Source organism: Dunckerocampus dactyliophorus, chromosome 6 (genome assembly GCF_027744805.1).
Source record: "Dunckerocampus dactyliophorus isolate RoL2022-P2 chromosome 6, RoL_Ddac_1.1, whole genome shotgun sequence".
Classification (NCBI taxonomy): Eukaryota; Metazoa; Chordata; class Actinopteri; order Syngnathiformes; family Syngnathidae; genus Dunckerocampus; species Dunckerocampus dactyliophorus.
In genome coordinates, this window is record NC_072824.1 from 5,091,732 (window position 1) to 5,114,612 (window position 22,881).

The 22,881-nt window shown below is 39.3% G+C and overlaps 1 protein-coding gene across 4 annotated transcripts in view; it reads left to right on the forward strand.

Annotated features, from left to right (window-relative positions):
• LOC129183373 (voltage-dependent T-type calcium channel subunit alpha-1I-like) overlaps positions 1 to 22,881 on the forward strand; it is a 279,439-nt gene that overhangs the window by 75,639 nt on the left and 180,919 nt on the right. For 3 of the 4 annotated variants that reach the window (XM_054780521.1, XM_054780519.1, XM_054780520.1), the window contains exons 3-4: positions 11,831 to 11,943; positions 17,707 to 17,840. In XM_054780521.1, the coding sequence (XP_054636496.1) occupies positions 11,831 to 11,943; positions 17,707 to 17,840 (247 nt within the window). The remainder of the gene's footprint in view (positions 1 to 11,830; positions 11,944 to 17,706; positions 17,841 to 22,881) is intronic. The other variant, XM_054780522.1, reaches the window with a different exon arrangement.

Below are 22,881 nucleotides of genomic sequence, written 5' to 3' on the forward strand. Positions count from 1 at the left end.
AGGCAGGTCCTCTTTAAGTGATTTCTTGATTGAGTACAGGTGTGGCACAGTGGCAAAGTTGTATCCTTTCAGTTTTCACTATGGTGCCCTTTCTGGAAAAACGTTTGGACACCCCTGTTATAAATAAATCCACCAAACAGAAGACAAACCTGCTGTGTTCTTTAACATGGACACCCCCCATCTATACCTTGACCAGTAAATCCCAGGAGACATCTCACCCCTCTGAGACAAGTTGAAAAATAAGCCGTAGGATTTTTTTTTGGAGCAGCGATTAAGCGAGAGCATGTCTTCATCCAGCAAGGCTGTTTCTCGGTGCAGTAATGACACAGGGGAGGACGTTTAAAACTGATTTTTACACCAGCCTGGCACATGTTCTGGTGTTTGTGTGTACACTCACCAAGAGACAATTAAGGACGACATGCACTTATGTAAAGATTTATGTAAAGTGTCCTATTTTTGTGATTGAAGAATAAATCCTGCCATTGAAGAGATAACATCAGCTCAGCATTATAAGGATTAATACTCTCACCCCTCTCCAGGCCAGGGAGGGGCAACAATAACCTTCATAATTGTTGTATTGTGGTAGTATGGTGGCGGTCGCGTGCATGAGTGCTGCCGGCACCGGGGGAGCTGTGGTTCAGCAAGGGAAAACAGTAACTCCAACATGCACTGTGGCATTGCGAAGCCGATCATGACCCCGTTCCTTTTTCTTCTTGAATTGAATGAGGCACAACAGCACGCAGCATGCCATGCATCATCTTCCTAGTGGGGACATCAAAGTAGCCGCACATCAAACACACTGTTCATAGATCTTCCAGACTTCATTGTCAACAGCAGCAACAGCTAGCAACTTTTTCTCGTCCTTTGGTGAGATATTTGTGTCTTCCCTCCGGTAAAGCATGGGGGTGTGTAACGCCCACCGATGTAATAATGTCTTCTTTTTACCTACTAATAGCCTACTACTGAACTTGGGTGTGAAATCCAGCTGCTGATTCTGCGCTCCGTCATCATGTGTTTACAAATAAGCAATCAATCCACATTTCTTTATATTTTTTAATAGTCGACGAGAGCTTGAAATAAGCTATCCACAATGTGTGTCCTCTCCCTCACCGCGGTCTGCCGTGATCGTGGAGCGGAGAGTCAGCAGCTGGATTTCGTGGCCACGGTCAGTAGTAGGTGCTTGGTAGGGACAGTGTAAACAACAACAACCAACACACCAACCATTATTCATTGCGTTATTACATTTGTGGGAAGTTATTACAACATTGAAAGGTAATAGTTACTCCATTTGTGGGAAATGGCGTGTTGCGTTTGTGCTAGACAGGGGCTATTACATTTGTGGAAAATGTACTATTAGGGGTGTTTTTTAAACATGCAATGGACAGGTCACTTATTAAAAAACTGTTGTATTTCATTTTAGACCTGTTTCTAACTTATCATTATCTAAAAAAAGGTTGTTTTTATTCAATTTCAGTCATTTTTGGAAAACAATATTACTTTAGAGAAGTTTCAGACTGGTTTTAGACCACGACACAGCACTGAGTCCGCACTACTACGAGTTCAGAATGACATCCTTTTATCACTTGACACCAAAAAAACTGTGCTGCTGGTGATGCTTGACGTCACTGCTGCCTTTGACACTGTGGACGACTCCATCCTCCTTTGGCCTTTGTGGGTTTGTTTTTCAGTGGTTGAAGTCACATGAAGACAGACAGGACTTTTGCTGATCTGATAAATTATTTTGTGTTTTCCATTGTCCCACTGTCGTCTGGTGTGCCACAGGGATCTATTCTTGGACCAGTACAGTGTTCCCTTGTTTATCGCGGCGGGTAGGTTCCCAAAATAGCCTGCAAAAAGAGAAGTAGCCAACTTTATTTTTTACAGTGATTATATATGTTATAAGGCTGTGAAACCCCTCACCATACACTTTGTCACTTTTCTCAGACAGGTGTTTAGACACAATAAATTATTAAGTGACTCACATGTATTCCACTCCTCTGACCATGCCTCTTCGTCATGGCGCCGCTCCGCTGTACTGTAGCGTTTTTGTATCCTTCTTAAAACATATTGCTCCTGTCGTCATATTTTCCTCCTCGTCGTCTTCTTCCTCGACCTGAAGATTCATTTATTCAGTTACGGCACCCCACAGCCTCAACTTCTACCTTCCTTCAACATGTCCAGAATTCCAAATTTTTGTGCAATGGTTAGCATCTTCCTCTGCCTTTTGGGTGCAGAACGTTTCGTCACCATTGTGGGTTGTTGTCGGGGAAAACTTGCAAAGGAGACGGTACGAAGGAGATTGATTTACAGATTGATTGACTGATGGGCGGTGCAGACAGAAGAGAGAGAAGAGAGACACATCCCAGAACTAAAACACTCAATTTCCCACAATCCAATTCTTCTTAAAGGGCCAGGCTCGGCCTGTAACACGCTGTAAACAAAAAAAAAGCAGTAAAATTGCACCAAAAAAATCCACAAAACAGCAAGTTTGTGAAAGGTGAACCGCGATGTAGCGAGGGAACACTTTACTATTTTCTTTATAATTGTTGCCCTCAATGCAGTAATTGACAAGCACGCCCTGGATTCCATTTTTAGCTGCATTGGAGACATCAAGAAATGTCTCTCACACATGCTTTTTTTTTAGTCAGCGAGATCTTGAAATGTCTATGCACACGTTCATTAGACCTCGCACTGATCAATGTAACGCCTTGTATGTTGGTATCAACCAGTCTTTACTCAACCGGTGCAAAATGCTGCCACGCAAACACTCGCAGGCAGGAGCCGCATTACTCCAGTTCTGCACTCCCTGCAGTGGCTTCCAGTCCGTTTCAGAGTTGATTTTAAACTTTTAATGTTTGTTTTTAAGGCAATTTACGGTGCTGCGGCGTCTTATTTATGTGAGCTTTTAAACATTCATCGCCCCAGCAGAGCTCTGCAGTCTGCCAGCCAACAGCTGCTTGAGGTCGGTTGAATTGCAAACAGTGGAGCGATCGGTCCTTTTCTGTAGCTGCTCCAAGGCAATAGAACGACTTACCTGCTGAATTACGGACCATCGCAGACTTTCATTTGTTTAATGCAAATCTTAAGACTCATTTACTCCAAACTGCATTTGGCACATACTGTAAGAGCATTGTGACACTTATATATGTTTGTATTCTTTTAATACATTTTATTTATTGTTTTATGATATTCTTCTTGTGTTATTTTGCTGTTTATCTTGCACTGTTGTCCACCACTGTGGTTCAGCTACAACTGATGTAAGGGCCTATATAAGTAAAGGTTAGATTTGCAGGATTATTGCATTAAAAACTTCAAATTTTGATAACATTGGTGGTTTAATACATTTGTGGACAGTATTCCATTGATTGGCATTACAGGGTGGTAGTGTCATGGTACCACCCCGGTAGCGTCCAACATGCACTGTGAAGCAGAAACAGTTTTCCAACAAGACAACGAGCCCAAACGCTCCTCCAAGATGGCAAGTGCCTTGCTGAGGAAACTGAAGGTGATGGAATTAAAAGTGACATTGCCCACTAGTGGCGTGGCATGCACATTACACTATTTCCACCCCCTTGTGTTTGGTTCTGTTTGAACCATTCAGAAAGGTTCATGTTTCCAGTTCATGTTTCAGGGTGAAAAACATAACCCAAGTCGTCGATGTGCGTCGCCCGTGGCTGCCATGAAAACGCGACATTTGTCAGCTGTTAGCAAAGCGTTGTGACTTTATCGCCTCCCCGCCACGCCGTCACTCCTCCCTGCCTCCGCTCTTTATCTCCCTCAGGCAATTTTAGGAGGTGATGGACTGCTAAATGAGCTCATTCTGCGCCGATAATCTCACCGAAACCAACCGTTTCCTTTGTGTGTTTGTGTTGGAGGTGTTTCATTGCTCGTGTGTGTGTGTGTTGAAATGATAAACTGGTGATTTCATCTGCCAACTTGTGTGTTATTCAAACAAAACATACACACTCTTTTCTAATATTTTATTTCATTTTTTGCCAGTGCTGGTTGCCATGGCAATACATGTCTTCAGGAGTCCTGTGGCATCTGTGCAGAGGCAACCAGGGAATGAAAAGGGTGGGAGACGCACCGCGAGTCACATGTTACAATAAATGTTGTGCTTTAAAAATCTTAAGTCAGGCAGAGTTTGTTTTTTTTTATTTTTTTTTTTTTACGCTTTTTGAAGAGTCAACGTCATAGCCACTGTCACATTTGTGGCCCGTTTTTATTGGCCCTCAGCACATTCTAAAGAAAAAATCAAAAGGAAATAAAATGTTAAGAAAAACAAAAAAAAATAAAGAGCAGTAATTTGGAGGGCTGTGGCATTTTTTTTTATTGTCCTTCAGCACATTCTAAAAAAATAAAAATATAAAAGCATTAAGACAAAAACGTTGTAATCTCATGGGAATAAAGTCATAACATATAGTCATAATATATAGATAGATAGATAGATATATAGATAGATAGATTTGCCAAAAAAACCCACAACAGCATAAATGGAAAAAAAGAGCAGTAATTTGGGGGGCTGTGGCAATTTTTTTATTGGCCCAGCAAATTAAAAATATCCATCCATCCATCCATTTTCTATGCCGCTTCTCCTCATTAGGGTCACGGGGGTATGCTGGAGCCTATCCCAGCTGACATCAGGCGACAGGCGGGGTACACCCTGGACTGGTGGCCAGCCAATGGCAGGGCACATATAGACAAACAAGCATTCACACTCACATTCATACCTATGGACAATATAGAGTCACCAATGAACCTAACATGCATGTTTTTGGAATGTGGGAGGAAACCGGAGTACCCGGAGAAAACCCACACACACACGGGGAGAACATGCAAACTCCACACAGAGATGCTCATCCATTTGATTATCAAATGTGAAGATATAATTATGATATTTTTACTAACAAATTTATGGATAACTTGCAAAAAGTGTACCAAAGTCGTTTTTTTTGGTTGTGGTTCAAATCGGTCGGTAATTGTTCATGCCCAAATATAAGTGTTTTGCTCCAATCTAAGTGGTTATTTGATGTTTTTGCTGTGCATAAAGCTTTTTTTTTTTTTTGCAAAGGCTGGTATTTTTGTAAGAATTAAGTTTCTGGGTGTAAAGGGTGTGTTTTTCACCATGCAGGTGCAATGTAAACAATCTAACGTGGTTGCTTTTGGTGCATGTGGAGGTCGGTTGCTGCACTGGAGTTGTTTCCCTCTGAAAATTAGTGACAACAAACCCTGCATAAAAACAATAAATTTACCGGAGAATTGGGAGAATGCGTGTTGTCAGCGCTAATCTTATTTGACAAGTGTGATTGCGTTTGCACGTGATGTCCACCATGGAGAAACCTCATCGCACAACCAATCAGTGCGATCCGTCCGTTTAGTAGCGAATGCAGAACTCCCACAGTGCATCAGGCCGACGCGGCTCCATGAAGTCGTGCTGACAATCATCACGCTGCTCCTCCATTCGAGTGTGAGGAGCTGACATGAGGCTGTGTGAAGCATCGCCGTGTGATGTCCCATGACATTTACTGCTGTCCAACACACACACACACACGCACGCGGCTCCTCCCACCCACACTCACCCTGGATCCCGACAGCTTACACTTTGGATCGAAGAAATTCCAGGAAAGAAAAAGCCTGTGAATATCGTCCACTCAAGGAGACGGATAGACAGTCCTTAAAACCACCAGATCATCGCTGTCATATAGAGAATCTTTGACTAGCATTTTTACAGTCCATCCTTAAAAAAAGCAGATTGCTCCTGTCATTTAGATTTTCTTTGACTAGTGTTTTTTGTAGTAGGTACACAAAAACAGCAGGGTGGTCCTGTAATATAGAGCATCTTTGACCAGCATTTTTTGCGGTAGGTCCTTAAAACTAACAGAGTGCTCCTGACTCCTGTTGTTATATAGAGGATCCTTTTTTTTGCATTAGATCTTTAAAAAAGTTCTTTAAAAAGAGTTCTAAGTTATTTAGAATATCTTTGATAGTGTTTTTGCTGTAGGTCTTTGGAACCAACAGCGTGGTCTTGTCATGTATACAAGATCTTTGACACAAAGGATTTTTGACCACCACTTTTGCTGTTGGTCCGCAAAAAAAGCAGAGCACTCCTGTGATATAGGATATATTTTACTAATGTTTCTGCTGTAGATCTTTGAAGCAACAGCGTGGTCCTGTCATGTAGAGAGGATCTTTGACCAGCACTTTTGCAGTAGGTTGTTAAATACAGCACAGTGCTCCTGTCATATAGAGGATCCTTGACTTTTGCCATAGGTCTTGGAAACCAACAGGGTGGTTCTGTCACATGTACAGGATGACCAGCACTGTTGCAGTTGGTCCTTAAAAACAACAGAGTTCTATTGTTATTTTAAGGCTCTGCTACCAGCATTTTTGCAGTTCGTCCTTATGGTAATGGTAATGGATTAATTTTATGTGAACATGCGTACAAGTTACAATGGAATACATCACATAGTACAATTCACAGTTCCACATGTCCAAAAGGAGTAGGAAGAAGCAAAGCTTATTTAATCCATCTGTTTTACATCTGTTGCAATACATTTATTCTTTGCTTTATGCATAATTTTAGCAGTTTGAAAATTCACTAAATCAGCTCATTTTAAAATTTGTGATTTTAGAAATAAAAGATTTGTATGTTCTCGACACGCGGCATTATGGATTATCCTAACTGATCTTTTTTGCAGTACATTTAGCGAGTGAAGATTGCATGTATAGTTCTTACCCCATATCTCCACACAGGTTAGCTGTGCTAATACCAGAGAACAGTAAAGAGTATAGAGTGATTTTTGGTCAAGGACAAATTTTGCTTTATTCAATATTGAAGTATTTCTCACCACCTTATGTTGTATATTTTTTAATTTGAGATTTCCTGCTCATTTTTTTAAACCTATTATGATCCCCAGAAATGTATTTTCATTCACCCTTTCAATGTCCACTCCGTCTATTTGTATTTGGTCATACGTGTCCTTTCTGCTATTGCCAAATAGCATTATTTTAGTTTTACTGAGGTTCAAGAATATTCAATCAAAACATCTTTTTAGTATTGTCATTTCCTCTGTGACTGTTTTAATTAGCTTTTGTGTGCTTTCCCCAGAACAAAAAGCAATAGCATGATCTGCAAATACTATAAGTTTTTCAGTATTTGACAGATGCCAATAATGTACAAGTTAAACAGTTTTGGACCCAATGTTGACCCCTGTGGTATTCTGCACGTAATATTTAAACTTGCAAATGTGTATTATCCTAGCTTTACATATTGCGTCCTCTTAGTTGGATAGTTTTGATTCAAAATACAATTCAAAACGAACCCTCTGATTCCGTACCTTTCTAATTTTGTAATTAGGATGTTGTGATTAATTGTTCCAATACTTTTGTCAAATCCATAAATACTGCAGCTGCACTCCTTCTGTGGTCTGTAGTGTTGGTAATTTCAGGTAATTTCAGGTCTTAAAAAAAGCAGAGTGCTGCTGTCCTGAGGATCTTTGATCTGTGTTTTTGCTGTATGTATTTGAAACCAACAGAGTGGTCCTGTCACGTATACATCTTTGACTCCAGCACGGCACTCCTGTCATATAGAGCATCTTTGACTAGCATTTTTGCTGCAGGTCTTTTTAACCGACAGGGTGGTTCTGCTATGTATAGATGATCTTTGACCAGCAGTTTTGCAGTTGGTCCTTAAAAACAACAGAACGCTCTTGTCATTTTAAGGATCTTTGATTAGCATTTTTGCAGTGCCCCTGCCTTTGACACGCATTTTTTGCAGTAGGTTCTTGAAAACAGCATGCTCTTGTTATATAGAGGATCTTTGACTATTGTTTTTGCTGTAGGTCTTTGAAACCAACATTGTGGTTCTGTCATGTATAGAGGATCTTTGACTAGTATTTTTGCAGTCTGTCCTTAAAGGGATAGTTTTTTGGGATTTTGGGATTTTTGTTAGGCCAGCATTTATACAGTTGGTCCTTAAAAACAACTCTTGTCATTTTAAGTATCTTTGACTAGCATTTTTGCAGTGCCCCTGTCATATTAAGGATCTTTGCCCAGCGGTTTTTGCAGTAGGTCCTTAAAAACAGCAGCGTGCTCCTGTCACATAGAGGATCTTTGACTAGTGTTTTTGAAGGAGCTCCTTAAAACCAACAGGGTGCTTCTGTCACATATACGGCAGGGTACTCCTGTCATACAGAGGATCTTTGACTAGTGTTTTTGCTGTAGGTCTTTGAAACCAACAGGGTGGTGCTGTCACGTATCGAGGGTGTTTGACCAGCACTTATGCAGTTGGTTCTTCAAAACAACAGAGTGCTCTTGACATTTTAAGGATTTTTGAATAGAAGTTTTGCAGTGCCCCTGTCATATTAAGGATCTGTGACCAGCATTTTTTGCAGTAGGTCCTTAAAAACGGCAGCATGGTCCTGTCACATAGAGGATCTTTGACTAGTGTTTTTGAAGGAGGTCCTTAAAACCAAGGACCTATGTGCTTCTGTCACATATACAAGATCTTTGACTCCGGCACAGCACTCCTGTCATATAGAGGATCTTTGACTAGGTGTTTTTGCTGTAGGTCTTTGAAACCAACAGGGTGGATGTTTGACCAGCACTTATGCAAGCAACTCTTGTCATTTTAAGTGTCTTTGACTAGCATTTTGCAGTTGGTCTTTAAAAACAACAGAGTGGTCTTGTCATTTTAAGGATCTTTGACTAGTGTTTTTGAAGGAGGTCTTTAAAACCAACAGGGTGCTTCTGTCACATATACAAGATCTTTGACTCCAGCATGGTACTCCTTAAAAACAGCAGTGTGCTCCTGTTATATAGAGAATCTTTGCCTCGTATTTTTTTTTTCAGAAAGAAACCAGCAGGGTGCTCCTGACACATGGTCTTTGACTCACATTGTTATATGGAGGATCTTTTTTTTGCAGTAGGTCCTTAAAAAACAGCAACAAGGTCCTGCCATATAGAAGACCTTTTACTTGCGTTTTTGCCGTAGGTCTTTGAAACCAAGAGAGTGATGCTGTCAGATCTTTGACCTTAACAACAGCGCTGTCGTGGTTCTCAACTGGTGGGTCTTTGGGTCACGAACCTGCTTTCAATGTGTCGCAGGTCCAACACAACACAACACAACACAAAAATGATCTTACACTTTTACTCTGAAGGGGATTTTTTTCATGCCGGTGCGTGTGGTCTATGGATAGTAAATACCCTCTAAGCATTCACCTCTAAGAGATAAAGCCACTAACACTGGCATCATTATATTTGCACCTGGGAGATAAAGAGAAGAAAAAATGTTGAGCTGCACTTTTTATTGGTCATTCTTTTCACATGAAAGATCATCTTACGATGATGGTGATGATGGCGATGATGCGTTCTCAGGAGCAGGCGCCTGTGTGCTTCTTCCTTACCTTGGCGCTCATTAGGGGCCACTCAGCTCAGTGCAGACCAAAAAAAACAAGCGAAAAAGCTGATGCGGCTAAAAAACTTAGCGTAAACGAGAATAACCCACCTGGACTCAGTGTGGAATAGAAGGTGGCGCCTCTTTCTGCGTCTGCAGAGGCTGTGCTTGAGTCCGCCGGGCTTTGGAGATCTCCGGCCATCCTTTCGCCCGGAACAATCTGAGGGATGACTCGGACCTCCTGAGCCGCAGCTTTTTGCAGTAGGTCCTTGATGATCACAAGATAGTCCTCTCATATAGAGGATCTTTGATTTGATTCATTCTTGTAGTAGGTCCTTAATAGCCACAATGTGGTCCTGTCACATGGAGGATCTTTGACTTGTTTTTTTTTTTGTACAAACCAGCAGTGCTCCTGTCACAGAGAGGATCTTCGACTAGCGTTTTTGCAGCAGAGGTGTAAAAGCAGCAGCATGCTCTGGTCATATAGAGGAGCAATGATAATACACTTAGAAAAAATGTCATTGTAAATAACCGGTCCGCCGGAGGTTTTTGGGAACACGAGCCAGTCCGTGGGTCCAAACAGGTTGGAGCTCGTAAAGGATCTTTGACTAGAATTTGTTTTTGTTTTTTTCACAGCAGATTCCTTTGAAACAGATGAGTGTCCCTGTCATGTAAAAGATCTTTGACTGGCGATTTTTCCAGGACAGCTTTAAAAGCAGCAGCATGCTCATATAGAGGATCTTTGACTAAAGTTTTTTTCTTTGCATCAGCAGATTCTTTTAAAACAGATGCGTGTTCCTGTCATATAGAGGATCTTTGATTAATGTTTTTGCAGTACCTCCTTAAAAACAGTGTTCCTGTCACATAGAGAGGATCTTTGACTGACGTTTTTGCAGTAGGTGCTTGATAACCACAAGATAGTCCTGTCGTATAGAGGATCTTTGACTGACATTTTTGCAGTAGGCGCTTGATAACCACAAGATAGTCCTGTCCTATAGAGAATTTTTGACTAGCGTTTTTGTAGTAGGTCCTTAAAACCACAAGAGCACTCCTGTCATGTAGAGGATCTTTGACTCAAGTTTTTTGGCGTTTTTTTTTTATTGTAGATTCCTTTAAAACACATGAGGGCTCCTCTGATACAGAGGATCTATGATTAGCGTTTTTGCCGTCCGTCCTTAAAAACAGCCAGGTGCTCCTCTCACATAGAGGATCTTTGACTAGCATTGTTGCAGTAGGTTTTAAAGACTGGCAGAGTGCGCCTGTCATTAAGAAGATCTTTCACTAGCATTTTTGTTGTAGGTCCTTAAAACCCCAAGAATGCTCCTGTTATATGGAGGATCTTTGACTGGCATGTCATATAGAGGATGTTTGACTAGTGTTTTTGCAGTAGGTCCTTAACAACAGCAGCGTGAGCCTGTCATATCTTTGACGAGTGTTTGCTCTCCATTTTAGACACATGAAATATCCTGGAAAAAAAAGCTTATGGAGGAGTTTAGTGTTGTTGTGCAGACGTGTCATTAAGAAGCAGAAGGCCTGCTGCTGTCTTCTCCAATGACCTCGTTTCTGCTGCTGAACGCTCGAGGCTAGAGGCGCTTCCTGAGCCTCCTCACGATGCTAGCACGCTGCATCCGGAACCTTCTTCCTGACTGCAGCAGCGAGGAGAGCCCATTAGACTTGTGAATGGAAGTTGAATTCATCCGTGTTGCTTGTATTTTGTAAACAACCCGAAGGCGTCATGGGGCTTCTCTTCAGTCAAATTCGCTTTCACTTTTGGTGCCAATGCCTCACTGTGCTGGGTATTGTTTCTTGCGAATAAAACAAGCTAATTGTGTTGAGCAGCTGAAGAAAAAGCAGATAGTTCAGTCTCTTGGTGTGAGAAAATTGGGGTTCAAGTGAATTCAAGTTCATGAAAATGACATGTTAGCCAACCTCTTACTCGCTTAATTAGTCAACAAAATACTCAATAGGACATATTTGGTGGAATAATTAGCATCCAAAGCTAAATAGTTGACTTCGTTTCTATCTGCAGCACTGAAAGTGTTGTGGTTCACGCTGCCTTTACAACCCGCCGAGTTGGAAAACCGAGACTCTCTTTGAGGCCAGAAGCTGAATGACAGCAATAGCTTCAGCGTCAGAAGAAGTGATCATTTAAAATGAAAGTAGACCAAGCTAGACCAGCAGAAACATGCCTTTTTGGGGAGAACCAGAGGGGGTTTGGTGGGCCACCCTGGGGTACTCCATTCCTAACATTTCTTATGTTTTCATCCAGGGTAAATATATGGCAGGAGATGCTGATAACTACCATGTTGGATTTGTGTTTTGGAAAAATTGCCCAATATTTTGAAGACACTTGTATTTGTGAGCTGGAAAATGGAGCAAAGGTACGAATCTTTTATACGTGAGGTTGCATCTACTTTTCCTGAACTGCCGTCCTCACTTGGTTCGAGCGTGTGAGCATGATGGTGATCCTGCTGAACTGCGTCACGTTGGGAATGTACCAACCCTGCGCTAACATCGACTGCTCCTCCGATCGATGCCAAATACTGCAGGTAAACACACACACACACACACACACACACACTTTTACATGCAAAAGATCCATGTTTTAACTCTCGAGAGCAGTACATCTCAGTATAAAGGCGGCTTGGCTTTACTTTTGTGGAGAACCTACACGTATACAGTCGTCCCTCGCTATATCGCTGTTCGAATATCGCCCCTCACTATGTCGCAGCTTTGAAGAAAATGAGTAATTAATAAATGGCCGCTTCATGTTTCACGTTTGACAATGGCCTGTTCTTGGTCAAAAATATTGAAAGATGTAGTATTGTGGTCACGAGGCATCAGTAGTGCTATGAGACATGACGTTAGATTACGTTAGATACATTACCTTTCGCTGAGATTGAGTAAAAAAAGGTTCTCCTCTCATTCCTTGTGGAAGCGGTAAGTTGGACACGCCATGGCTGAGATTGAGTAAAAAAAGGTTCTCCTCTCATTCCGTGTGGAAGTGGTAATTGGTAAGTTTTTGGCTTGTTTGTCCTTCTTCCCCACTCTGTTAGAATAAGTACATTGGAGAGGCTAACTCGTTAGGTCGCTAGCATAGCAAGACATCTGTTGTGTCCCTACTTTTTTTTTCTTCATATTTTGACTTTATTCTTGTTCAATTACAACTGGTTTGTCCATTTTTGCTTGGGTTTTCTTTCACAACTATTTCAACTTTCTTCTTGTAAATGTCCTTCATGCGATTATGACTTTATTCTGAAAATATTTTGACTGTATTCTTGTAACATTCGAACTTTTCCCGCAACCTAATTTTCCAAAAATTCAACTTTATTTGTAGTGGTTGTATTATTATATTATTACATCTTTAAAAAAAAAAAACAGTAAAGTGAGGGAATCATATTTGAACCACCATTCAACTCTATGCTGCTAAAATGACTATTTTTTATTCTTGTAAAACTAAGATTTTTTTTGTTAGAATGTGACTTTTTTCTGTTAATGTTTTGAATTTTATTCATGTAAAATTACAGCAGTTTTTAAAATTTATTTCAACTTTCTTCCTAGAAATGTTCTTCTTGTAATAATTACTTTATTCCCATAATATTTTGACTTTATTCTCGTAACATTAGAATTTATCGTGCGACCCAATTTTCCAAAAATTACAACTTTTTTCGTTGTGTTTGTTCATCATAGTATTATGACTTTTTGGGAAAAAAAGTAGTTTTATGATGTTGTTTTTCGTCATAATAATACGAGATTATTCTCGTAAAATTAAAACTTTTTTCTCTTAATATTTAGATTTTATTCTGGCAAAATGACTGCTTTTCTTTCTTAGTTTTCTTGTTAGATTATATTTTTAGAATGTGTGGCCGGCCGTTAAAAAAACAGCCACAGGCCGCAAATGGACACCCTTGTGTTAACTAAAGGCAAAATTAATCAAATTTTAGTTGTTACATTAGAAAAACAACACATTTTACTCCAGGAAATGAGTTTTCAGGAGTAAGTGGGAGCCCCCCATGAGGTTATATTGTCTGAGGAGAGGACCACGGCGCCTCCCCCTGCCCTAGAAGGTAGCTTGCCTCTGCAAGAGAATCCCAAGAGTTCAGCAGAGTCCACAAACGCCGCCAATCCAAAACCCAACAAGGCAGAAAGTCTTGGCCGCTCTCCTGTGTTCATGTTTTAGCAGCTTATTGACGCCTGCAGCTCCTCGCCGTGACTCACCGCTAGCATGCGGTCTTCATGGTCTTGTGAGCATCTCGACCCCCCCGCCCCCCTCCTGGTGGCCTGCTTGTCAGAATCCCCACCCCATCCCCACCCCCACTTCTCCCTCACTCGTGTCAAAGGTGGATGAGTGGGTGTAACACGGAGGCTCGTGCGCATATGTCTCAGGCCTGTTAGCGCGCTGCCTCACACGCACGCACGCACACACACGCACACTGATAATACACACCTACATAACACACATGCACAGATTGATTTGGCTCTCTGGGGGAGGGAGGCTGTCGACTCGGACCTAATAGAATTCCTCTTGTAAGTATCCATAAAGCCTGGTCAATATTGGCGTGGCTTTATCGTGTAGCGGCACCACAATCGATGGGCTCCTCTCAGAGAAGCCGTCGTTGAATAGCGTGGCATACAATGGTGCCTCCACGTGCACAAGCGCCGACGGTCGCTAAGAAGCTACGGTCGTTCCATCGTTAAAATTAGAAGCAGGGCTGATTTATTGTCTAAGTAAAAACGCAAATTCACTAGATCAGGGGTGTCCAAAGTGTAGCTGGGGCTGTTTTTTATCGGCCAACGACACATTCTGAAAATATAATTTAGCAAAAAAAAAAAAAAAAAACAGAAGCAATGGAAAAATCAGCAGTCAGTTACAAGAATTTATTTTTTAAAAGTTATGCGACAAGAATAAAGTCAAAATATTATGGGAAGTCATCATTACCAGAAGAAAATTGAAAGAAAAAAAAAAGTTGAAAAATTATATATAAAAACTAACAAAATGACAAGCAAAACAAAAATGTTGTCATTTTTTGGAAATTTAGGTTGGGGAAATGTGTAAATATTATTGCAATAAAATCATAATATTACGAAAAGAACATTTTACTAAGGTTATTTAAGAAGAAAGTTGAAATTATAATAATATAATGATAATGGATTCGATTTTATATAGCACTTTTCATGGCACTCAAAGCGCGTCACGATGAAGTTAACCCATTATTCATTCACTCCTCAGTCACAGACCGGTGGTGGTAATCTATATCTGTAGTCTCAGCTGCCCTGGGGTAGTCTGATGGAAACCTGGCTGCCAATTCGCGCCTACGGCCTCTTTGATCGCCGTCAAACATTCATTCACATTCTTACACCAGTGTGGGCAGCACTGAAATACTGGGACATCTATGGAAAAAAACAAGCCAACAGCCGAAATGAAAATAACAAACAGCTGTAATTTTACAAGAATAAAGTTAAATTGTTAAAAGAAAAAGTCCTACTCTTAACGAGAAGAAAAGTTGCAATTTTACAAGAATAAACATGTAATATTATGATTATGTCGTTTTAGTAGCATAGAGTTGATATATTAAAGAAAAAAATACCAGATTTTTTTTTTGTAATATTGAAATATTATGAGAAACAAACACAACAATTTTGGGGGGAAATTAGGTTGGGGAAAAAGTGAAACTATTATGGGAATGAAATCATACTATTATGAAAAGAAAATGTACTAATATTATTAAAGAAGAAATGTGAAATAGTTTAAATTAAAAAAAAACAGCAAAAATGGGAAAAAGTTGATAATAATAACAGGCTTTTTCAAAAGGAGAAAACATAGTAGTGGAAATTTTGAATGGGCCTGCCTGTTGCTTACCTGTATCCTTGCAGGGTGTTAGCATATTTAGCATGCATGCTATGGACTGAATGACTGAGTACTGAGGAAAGGATGGGCTGCGCTCCACAGGCAGGCCCATAGTTAACAGTTGAATTCATTGGATTATTTTATTATTATGTCACTTGTTGCCAGGCAATATAGCCTCTCACCAATCACACCCGGGCTGTTTCCTGAAAAGTCAACTTGTCTGCCTCACACTTAAGACAAAGGACAGGAAGAGACGGTAGCCTTTGGCTAGTGTTAGCAAACTGATATACAGTACGGTATCTGGCATACACAGAGCTCCATGGAGCCATCTGCTGGATCTGCTGGGGCACTGCTTCACTTGCCCCTCATGCAGATTCAATCCACGCACGTACATTTGTCACCGTAAGTCATTTCACCGTCGTCGCCCATCCTGCCAGTTTAACAAAGGTCAAGGTTGCACGCGTTCTCCTCCAGAAAGTGCTGAGTCGGACACTTCTTCTGCTGGAGCGCTGACAAAACAATGGCATCGGACCCACATCACGTTCGGAGGAGGTGGGGTGGTTGAGCGTAGCGAGTATGTAATCCTCCTGCACAACAACAGCAGCTAATCTTCGGCTTTCTGCACACAACAGCAATAACACGCATTAGCAGGCACAGATCTTTGATTTATTTGGGCTTTTTCCCCCCCCTTCTCTCCCGCTCGTCTTTTAATTAGATGCCTGATTAAAGCTGTGTCTGCAGGGGGAGGCTGGAGGCGGCAGGAGGGGCTGGTCAACGTTGGGGCTTATCTCTGATGACTGCGCGAGCAAATGATTTTACATGACGCCGCAATTTAGGACGATTATTCGCTTTGGTAGAACAGACACCTGGCAACTCGGTGGTTAATCAAATACAATAATCCCTCGTGTATCGCGGATAATTGGTTCCAGACATGACTGTGATCAGTGAAGTTCTGTGAAGCGGAACAGCCTCCGGAATGCAATTTTTAACATTATTGGAGCCCTCTAGAAATGAAATAACATCACTATAGTCACCTTTACACACCTTATTACCCAGCATTGTAGGCAGAATAAAAGAAAATATGACATATAAGACATAAATAAGACATAATATGTTTGGCATTGGGAGAGTTCCTTGTTATTGTTCTTTTTTTTTTTACGTTCTTTTTTACATTCAGTGGCCATTGTCTCATCAATGCAACATTACTGACACCTAGTGACCAATGTAGAATACTACATGTCATCACAACCTCTTTGAATGCGTCTTCCGAATGTTTTTCCTTTAATATTTCAACTCTATGCTATTAAAATTACATTATTTGTCCTCATAATATTTTATGTTTATTCTTGTAAATATGCAGGTTTTTTATTGTTTGATTATGGCTTTTTTGTTTTAATGTAGTCCTTCTCAAATAGTGGGGTGGGCTACCCATTTGCGGTGATTTGTCAGGGGGGCGTGAGAGGTAGGGAGGACTTTCAATATTAGTGCAAACCTGCCAACATGTATGATTCTGTTGTACCCAGCATAATACTTTGACTATTGAATGTATATAATATATCTAATATAGTCATCTAATATGTGTTTTTCTATTTCTGCTGTTGCTTTTTTTTTTTTTTAACTGTCCAACTATTTCAGCTTTATTCCAGTAAGTTTTCTTCTCATAGTTATGACTTCATTCCCCTAATATTTTCACTTTATTCTCGTAACATTCTAACTTTTTCCGCAGCCTAATTTTCCAAAAACGACAACTTTAATAGTTTTTTGTGTGTTTGTGTTTTTTCTCTTTAATATTTCAAAATGACGCTACTAAAATGGTGCTGTGTTTCCTCATAATATTGCGCGTTTATTTTAGTAAAATTATGACTTTTTCTTGTTAGATTACAATTTTTTTCTATTAATCTTTTTGACTTTATTCGCATAAAATTACTGCAAATTTTTTCTTTTTTTTTTCAATTTTCTTGTACAATTATATTTTCGAATGTGCTAATAAAAAAAACCCCAAACACTTTGGACACCCGTTCTGTAGAGGCTTTAATTGTTTTGCAACTCACGATGTTCGATGGTATCATAATATTGGCATAAAAAAGAGATAGTGGTTGATATTGTTGTTGTGTTTTCTGCTGATAATGATATTGGTGTGCAAGCGATGATGTGCTCCACAGAGCAGCATGCTTGCTTTCTCAGTATGTTCGCTGTCTGGACAATGAGAAGCAGGAACCTTCCATACTTCCGATCTAATATCATACCACTTTTTTGCCTCTTTTTCTGTAACTTGTATTGCATATTGCATTATTTGTCTTATTTTGCAAAGCTAGTGTTTATTTGTCAAATGCGTTCATTAGTCTGAGGGAAGAGCTGCTGCAGATGTGGGTTGATATCGATATCAGTAACGAATCCTTCAAAGTTTGACGATGAGCGATAACGACAATGCTTTGACGAGCGTTCTTCTTTCTCCTCCTTTTAGGCCTTCGATGCCTTCATCTACATCTTTTTCGCCTTAGAGATGGTCATCAAGATGGTGGCGCTGGGAATCTTCGGAAGGCGCTGTTACCTGGGCGACACGTGGAACCGACTGGACTTCTTCATCGTCATGGCAGGGTGAGGCCAATTTTTTTTTTCACAAAACTGTCACTTTGTTCCCATAATACAGGGGTGTCCAAACTTTTTCCAGGGAGGGTCACATAGTGAAAAATGAAAGGATGCAACTTCGCCACTTTGCTATTTTGCACAGCAACACATGTCGATGCTAACCAGTTATGCACCTCAGCTTTATCTTGTAGGTGAAAAAGCCTATTATTAACTCTTTTTTTTAAATTTTCCAAATATTTCAACTTTCTTTTTGGATTAACGGAATTTTATTTTCATAATATTATGAATTTGGTCCCACAATATTTTCATTTTTTTGTCGTGTTTTTTTTTCATAATATTAAAACTAATATTATGAAGAAAAATCAGGTATTTTTTTCTTTAATGTTTCAACTCTATGCTACTAAAGCAACATTATTTTTCCTCTTGACACCACAAGTTTATTCTTGTAAAATTACAGCTGTTTTTTTTTTCTACTTTGGCTGTTGGGGGATTTCTTTTAATATAATTTTCCAACTATTTGAATTTTCTTCTTAAATAATCTTAGTACATTTTCTTTTCGTAATATTATGACTTTATTCCCATAATATTTTCACTTTTTCCCCAACCTAATTTTCAAAAAATGACACCATTTTTGTTTGCTAATATTATGCCAAATTTGGGCATTTTTCTTTTAATGTTTCAACTCTATGCTGCTAAAACAACATTATTGTTCCTCCTAATATTCCTCCTAAGTTTATTCTTGTAAAATTGCAATTTTTTTTGTTAGAATATGATTTTTTTTCTTCATGTTTTTTTTTTAAATTACAGTTTTTTTTCCATTTCAGCTGTTTTTTATTTTTATTTTCCAACAATTACAACTTTCTTTCTTTCAATTTCCTTCTCATATTTATGACTTTATTCCCATAATATTTTTACTTCATTCTTATAACAGAAGTTTTTCTGAAACTTAATTTTCCCAAAATCTTTTGTTTGTTTCTCATAATATTATGACTTAAAAAAAAAATCACATTTTTACTTTAATATTGAACCTTGCTCCTAAAATGACATTATTTTCCCTCATAATATTACAACATTTATTCACATAAACTTACTGCTGATTTTTTCCATTCTCGCCGCGGGTGGCAAAAAGCCCCCAGGCCGCACTTTGGACACCCCTGCCATAATATTTTGACTTTATTCTTGTAATATTGCAACTTTTTCCCAACCTAGTTTTTTAAAAAATTGCAACTTTATTTTGTATTTTGTGACTAATATTGAAAAAAAAAAATCTCATAGCATTACAACGTTACGCTCATAAAGGCTTTTGTCGTAATGTTACATTTTTTTATTAATACTATAACTTTTTTCAGATATTTCTACTTTATTTTCACAAAATCAACTCCCTTTTTCAAATTTTCTTGTTGTTTTGTTAGTTTTCCTTTTTATTTGTGTTTTTAAAATGTGCCAATAAAAATGGGCCGATTAAACAAAATCAGCCACGTGCACCAAATGGCCCCCTGCCACACTTTGTACAGCCCTGGTTTAAGAGGTTAGTTTTGTAACACTACAACACTGCATGAAGGAATAGAACTGGCAGACAATAACTACTAACAAAGTCACAGAGTCACAGCGATATTCGTTTATGACCCAGCATGCTTTTCATAACAAAGAAATGTGTGTACGGCACTTTTTAAATTCATTTCAAGTGTAGTTTACTTATTTATTGTTTTTTACAAGACTGCTGGCCCTTGAAAATCTTGGCCCTTGAAAATCAAAGGCAAGAACCTTAAAGCAAAGATTCTTATTCTTATTCAAACCCGCTGCCGCAGTCTCGTTTCATGACAAACCATGCAAAGAAATATTAGCACATTAGCATAATTCCTCTTCTTGCGGTGACCTTTGCAACGCCGCTGGATATCACCACAGGAGTGCGGGCCCTATATTTATGCATAGACACATTGGCCAATTGATTAAGTACCCATACACTACTGTAGCTACTAAGATCTGACAGCATAATTGTGCCTTTAATTAGCCATTAATTCCATCAATATGTTTGTGTATGTTGTAGCAGTAGCTTGCATCATACTGACAGCTGTTTCAAATATTAATCATTTACTACGTGAAAATACAATATTGAGGTGGGGTCCCGCAGGGTACTGTGCTGGAAACCCATTCAGTTTTTTCCCAGCATTGACACACTTAACAATAATTTACAAGTTTAACAATTTAATTGATACGTCTGTGTAGGCTTTCAGTCGTACAGGAGTTGTCCATCGAGGAAAAGGCTTCTTGAGACGTCATCTGTACTTCTGTGAAGAAGGTGTCGGACGTTTCGCTCCTCATCCGAAGAGCTTCGTCAGCGAACTAATAAGTGCTGGTAGCCTAGGCCTTAAATACAGTAAGAGTGGGCAGAATTGGTGTGCCAACACCCTCCTCCTATTGGTTCCTTACGCTAAGCCTGGGCGGAGTAGTGGTATAATGCTTTCCTGCTATTAACACCTCCGATAAAAGGGAAGTGTCGCTCCCTGAGTTGGGTATGAACGACTCTGATACTGGCTCGTTAGCATCTATTGTTGCTAAAAGTTGTAATTTAACAAAAAAAAGTAGTAATTTTGCAAAAAGTTTGTAATATTGTGAAGAAAAATAACGTCATTTTTGCAGCATAATGTTGAAATAGCAAATAAAAAAGACATAATTTTTTTTAAGTCGTACAACAATGGATAAAGTTTCTGTGTAGGCTCTCAGTCGTACAGGAGTTGTCCAACGAGGGAAAGGCTTCTTGAGACGTCATCTGTACTTCTGTGTAGAAGTACTTCTTCACAGAAGTACAGATGACGTCTCAAGAAGCCTTTCCCTCAATGGATAAAGCTGTATTTTTTGGAAAATTAGGTTGCGGAAAATGTTTTCATGTTATGAGAATAATGTAAAAATATTCTGAGAAATGAGAATCCAAAGATAATGTACTCGAACTAAGTGGAAATAGATTCAAATTTCAAGATTCTAGAGTTTTATTGTCATATGCACAGTAAAACAAGTAGTTCCACTATGCAATGAAATTCTTATTCTGCTCATTCTCCCTAAAAAAAAGGAAGAAAACACAAGAACATGAATGAGAACAATCACAATACAACAATAAATAGATGGAACATAAAAAAACAAAAAACAACAACAAAAGAAATGGGAAAAAAACAGTTGCAGGTTAAGAGAATGAAGTCAAAATACAGACAACATAAAGACAAAAACAAGAAAAAAGGCTAAATTTTAAAAGAATAAACTGGGAATATTATGAGGAACAACTGAGGTGAAATATAAAAGAAAAAATATGTTATTTTTTTTAAAAAGTTGTGATATGAAAAGCAAACAGAACTAAATGAAGTTGTCATTTTTGGAAAATGAGGTTGGGGGAAAAAGTGATATTATGTAAATACTGTGAATGAAGTCATAATAATACGTCTCCTTTAATAAGTCTCCTTTCTTGCACTACGATAATAAAATAAAATGCCTCTCTGACAGTATCAATCACAACTGAATTAGTTTTATTAGTTATTAGATGATCATTAGTATGGTATTAACAGTATTATTGTACTTAACCACCAGGAAGATTACCAGTTACGCCAGCCCAACGCCCGCCTCATGACGCCAGTGTGGCTGCACGGAATTTTAAAACAACAAAACAAAAAAATGCTGGCCCTCCCCGGGAGCTAGCTCGCTGCCAGGACGGGATTAGCAGCAGCGTGACTTTCACAGCAGGCCGTGCGCACTAAACAATGTGTGCACGTCACGTTCATGTTGACGTGGAATCGGGCGCTGCTGAATTTTGAATTACAGCAAAGGCGACTCCAGCTGAGCGCCATTGTGTCCGCAAGTTTTTTGGACTCAAACAAACGTGAGGGCTTAGCTTGTGTTAAGTTGCCAAATGAATGCTTTGATTTTCGAAAACAAAATAATCTTAAAGTTAAGTTTAACATGACCATAGAAAGTGCCTAAAGAAAAAGCACGCTTTTTAAAAATTTTGCCCTTCATCCACAATCCTTATGTGAGACATGAACACACATCTTTCTCTTTTCTGTGCATGCAGGAACGCTACACCTAGCGTTAACTTTTCCAACCTCAAAAACAAAAACAGTAGCAGCAGTGGCGTCAGCTCTAATCTGTAGGGTTACCTTTCGGACGCGCTGTGAGCCAGTGTGTGGTGAAGCTCATTGCTAGCCAGTGTGGTGTGGCGGGGTGTCACTACGCCAGTAACATAGTTCTTCGGCGTAATAATAATAACAATGTTGCTGTAGCTTGGTTAATAAGCAGATCACGTTATGTAAATGGAGCAGCAGTTTTTGGAGGTTTTTTTCAGAAGGCTATATCAGCGGAATAGGTGCGTCCAGTTACGTGCAGCTGCCTCTTTTAGCTGTGTTTGTATCCTTTGAACAAGGCAAGGCGACTTTATTTATACACAAGGTCATTCAAAGTGCTTTACAGACAATTAAGGGGAAAATGCATCCCTTGTCAACGGGACCCATACTTTTATCTGGTCTCATATTTGTGTGCGACATGCGATGATTTAGTCGCAGTATGGAGCCCTGGCTACAGGCAATTTTCAATAACCTTTCAACATTTAACTACAGTGAAGCCTCGGTTTTCGTCATTCATCCAAGAGGTCAGACCAAAAACGAAAACATTTTTCCCACAGGAAATAATGTAAATCCAATGAATCCCTTTTAGACGCCCCAAAATATGAACACAAAACACACTTTTTTTAAGGAACCATTTGTTTTACATGTAGAAAAAAAAGGAAAATTTGTTATGGTGAACTGGTTCCAGATACAACCATGATAAATAAAGTAGGATTCCTTATTTATAAATTAATTTTTTTTTGTTTGTAGTGAGAGCATAGAAAACCTGTTTACGACCCTTTTAAAACGGTTTTAACAATATTATACTCATCCAGCCTGATTGATAGAGAGAGAGCAGGAAAACAAACACGGATGCACATGTCAATATATTGAGGCCAACAAAATTATTGTGTTTGTTTTTATTTATTGTGCAGTTAATTGATTTATTGATTATCGTAACAGAC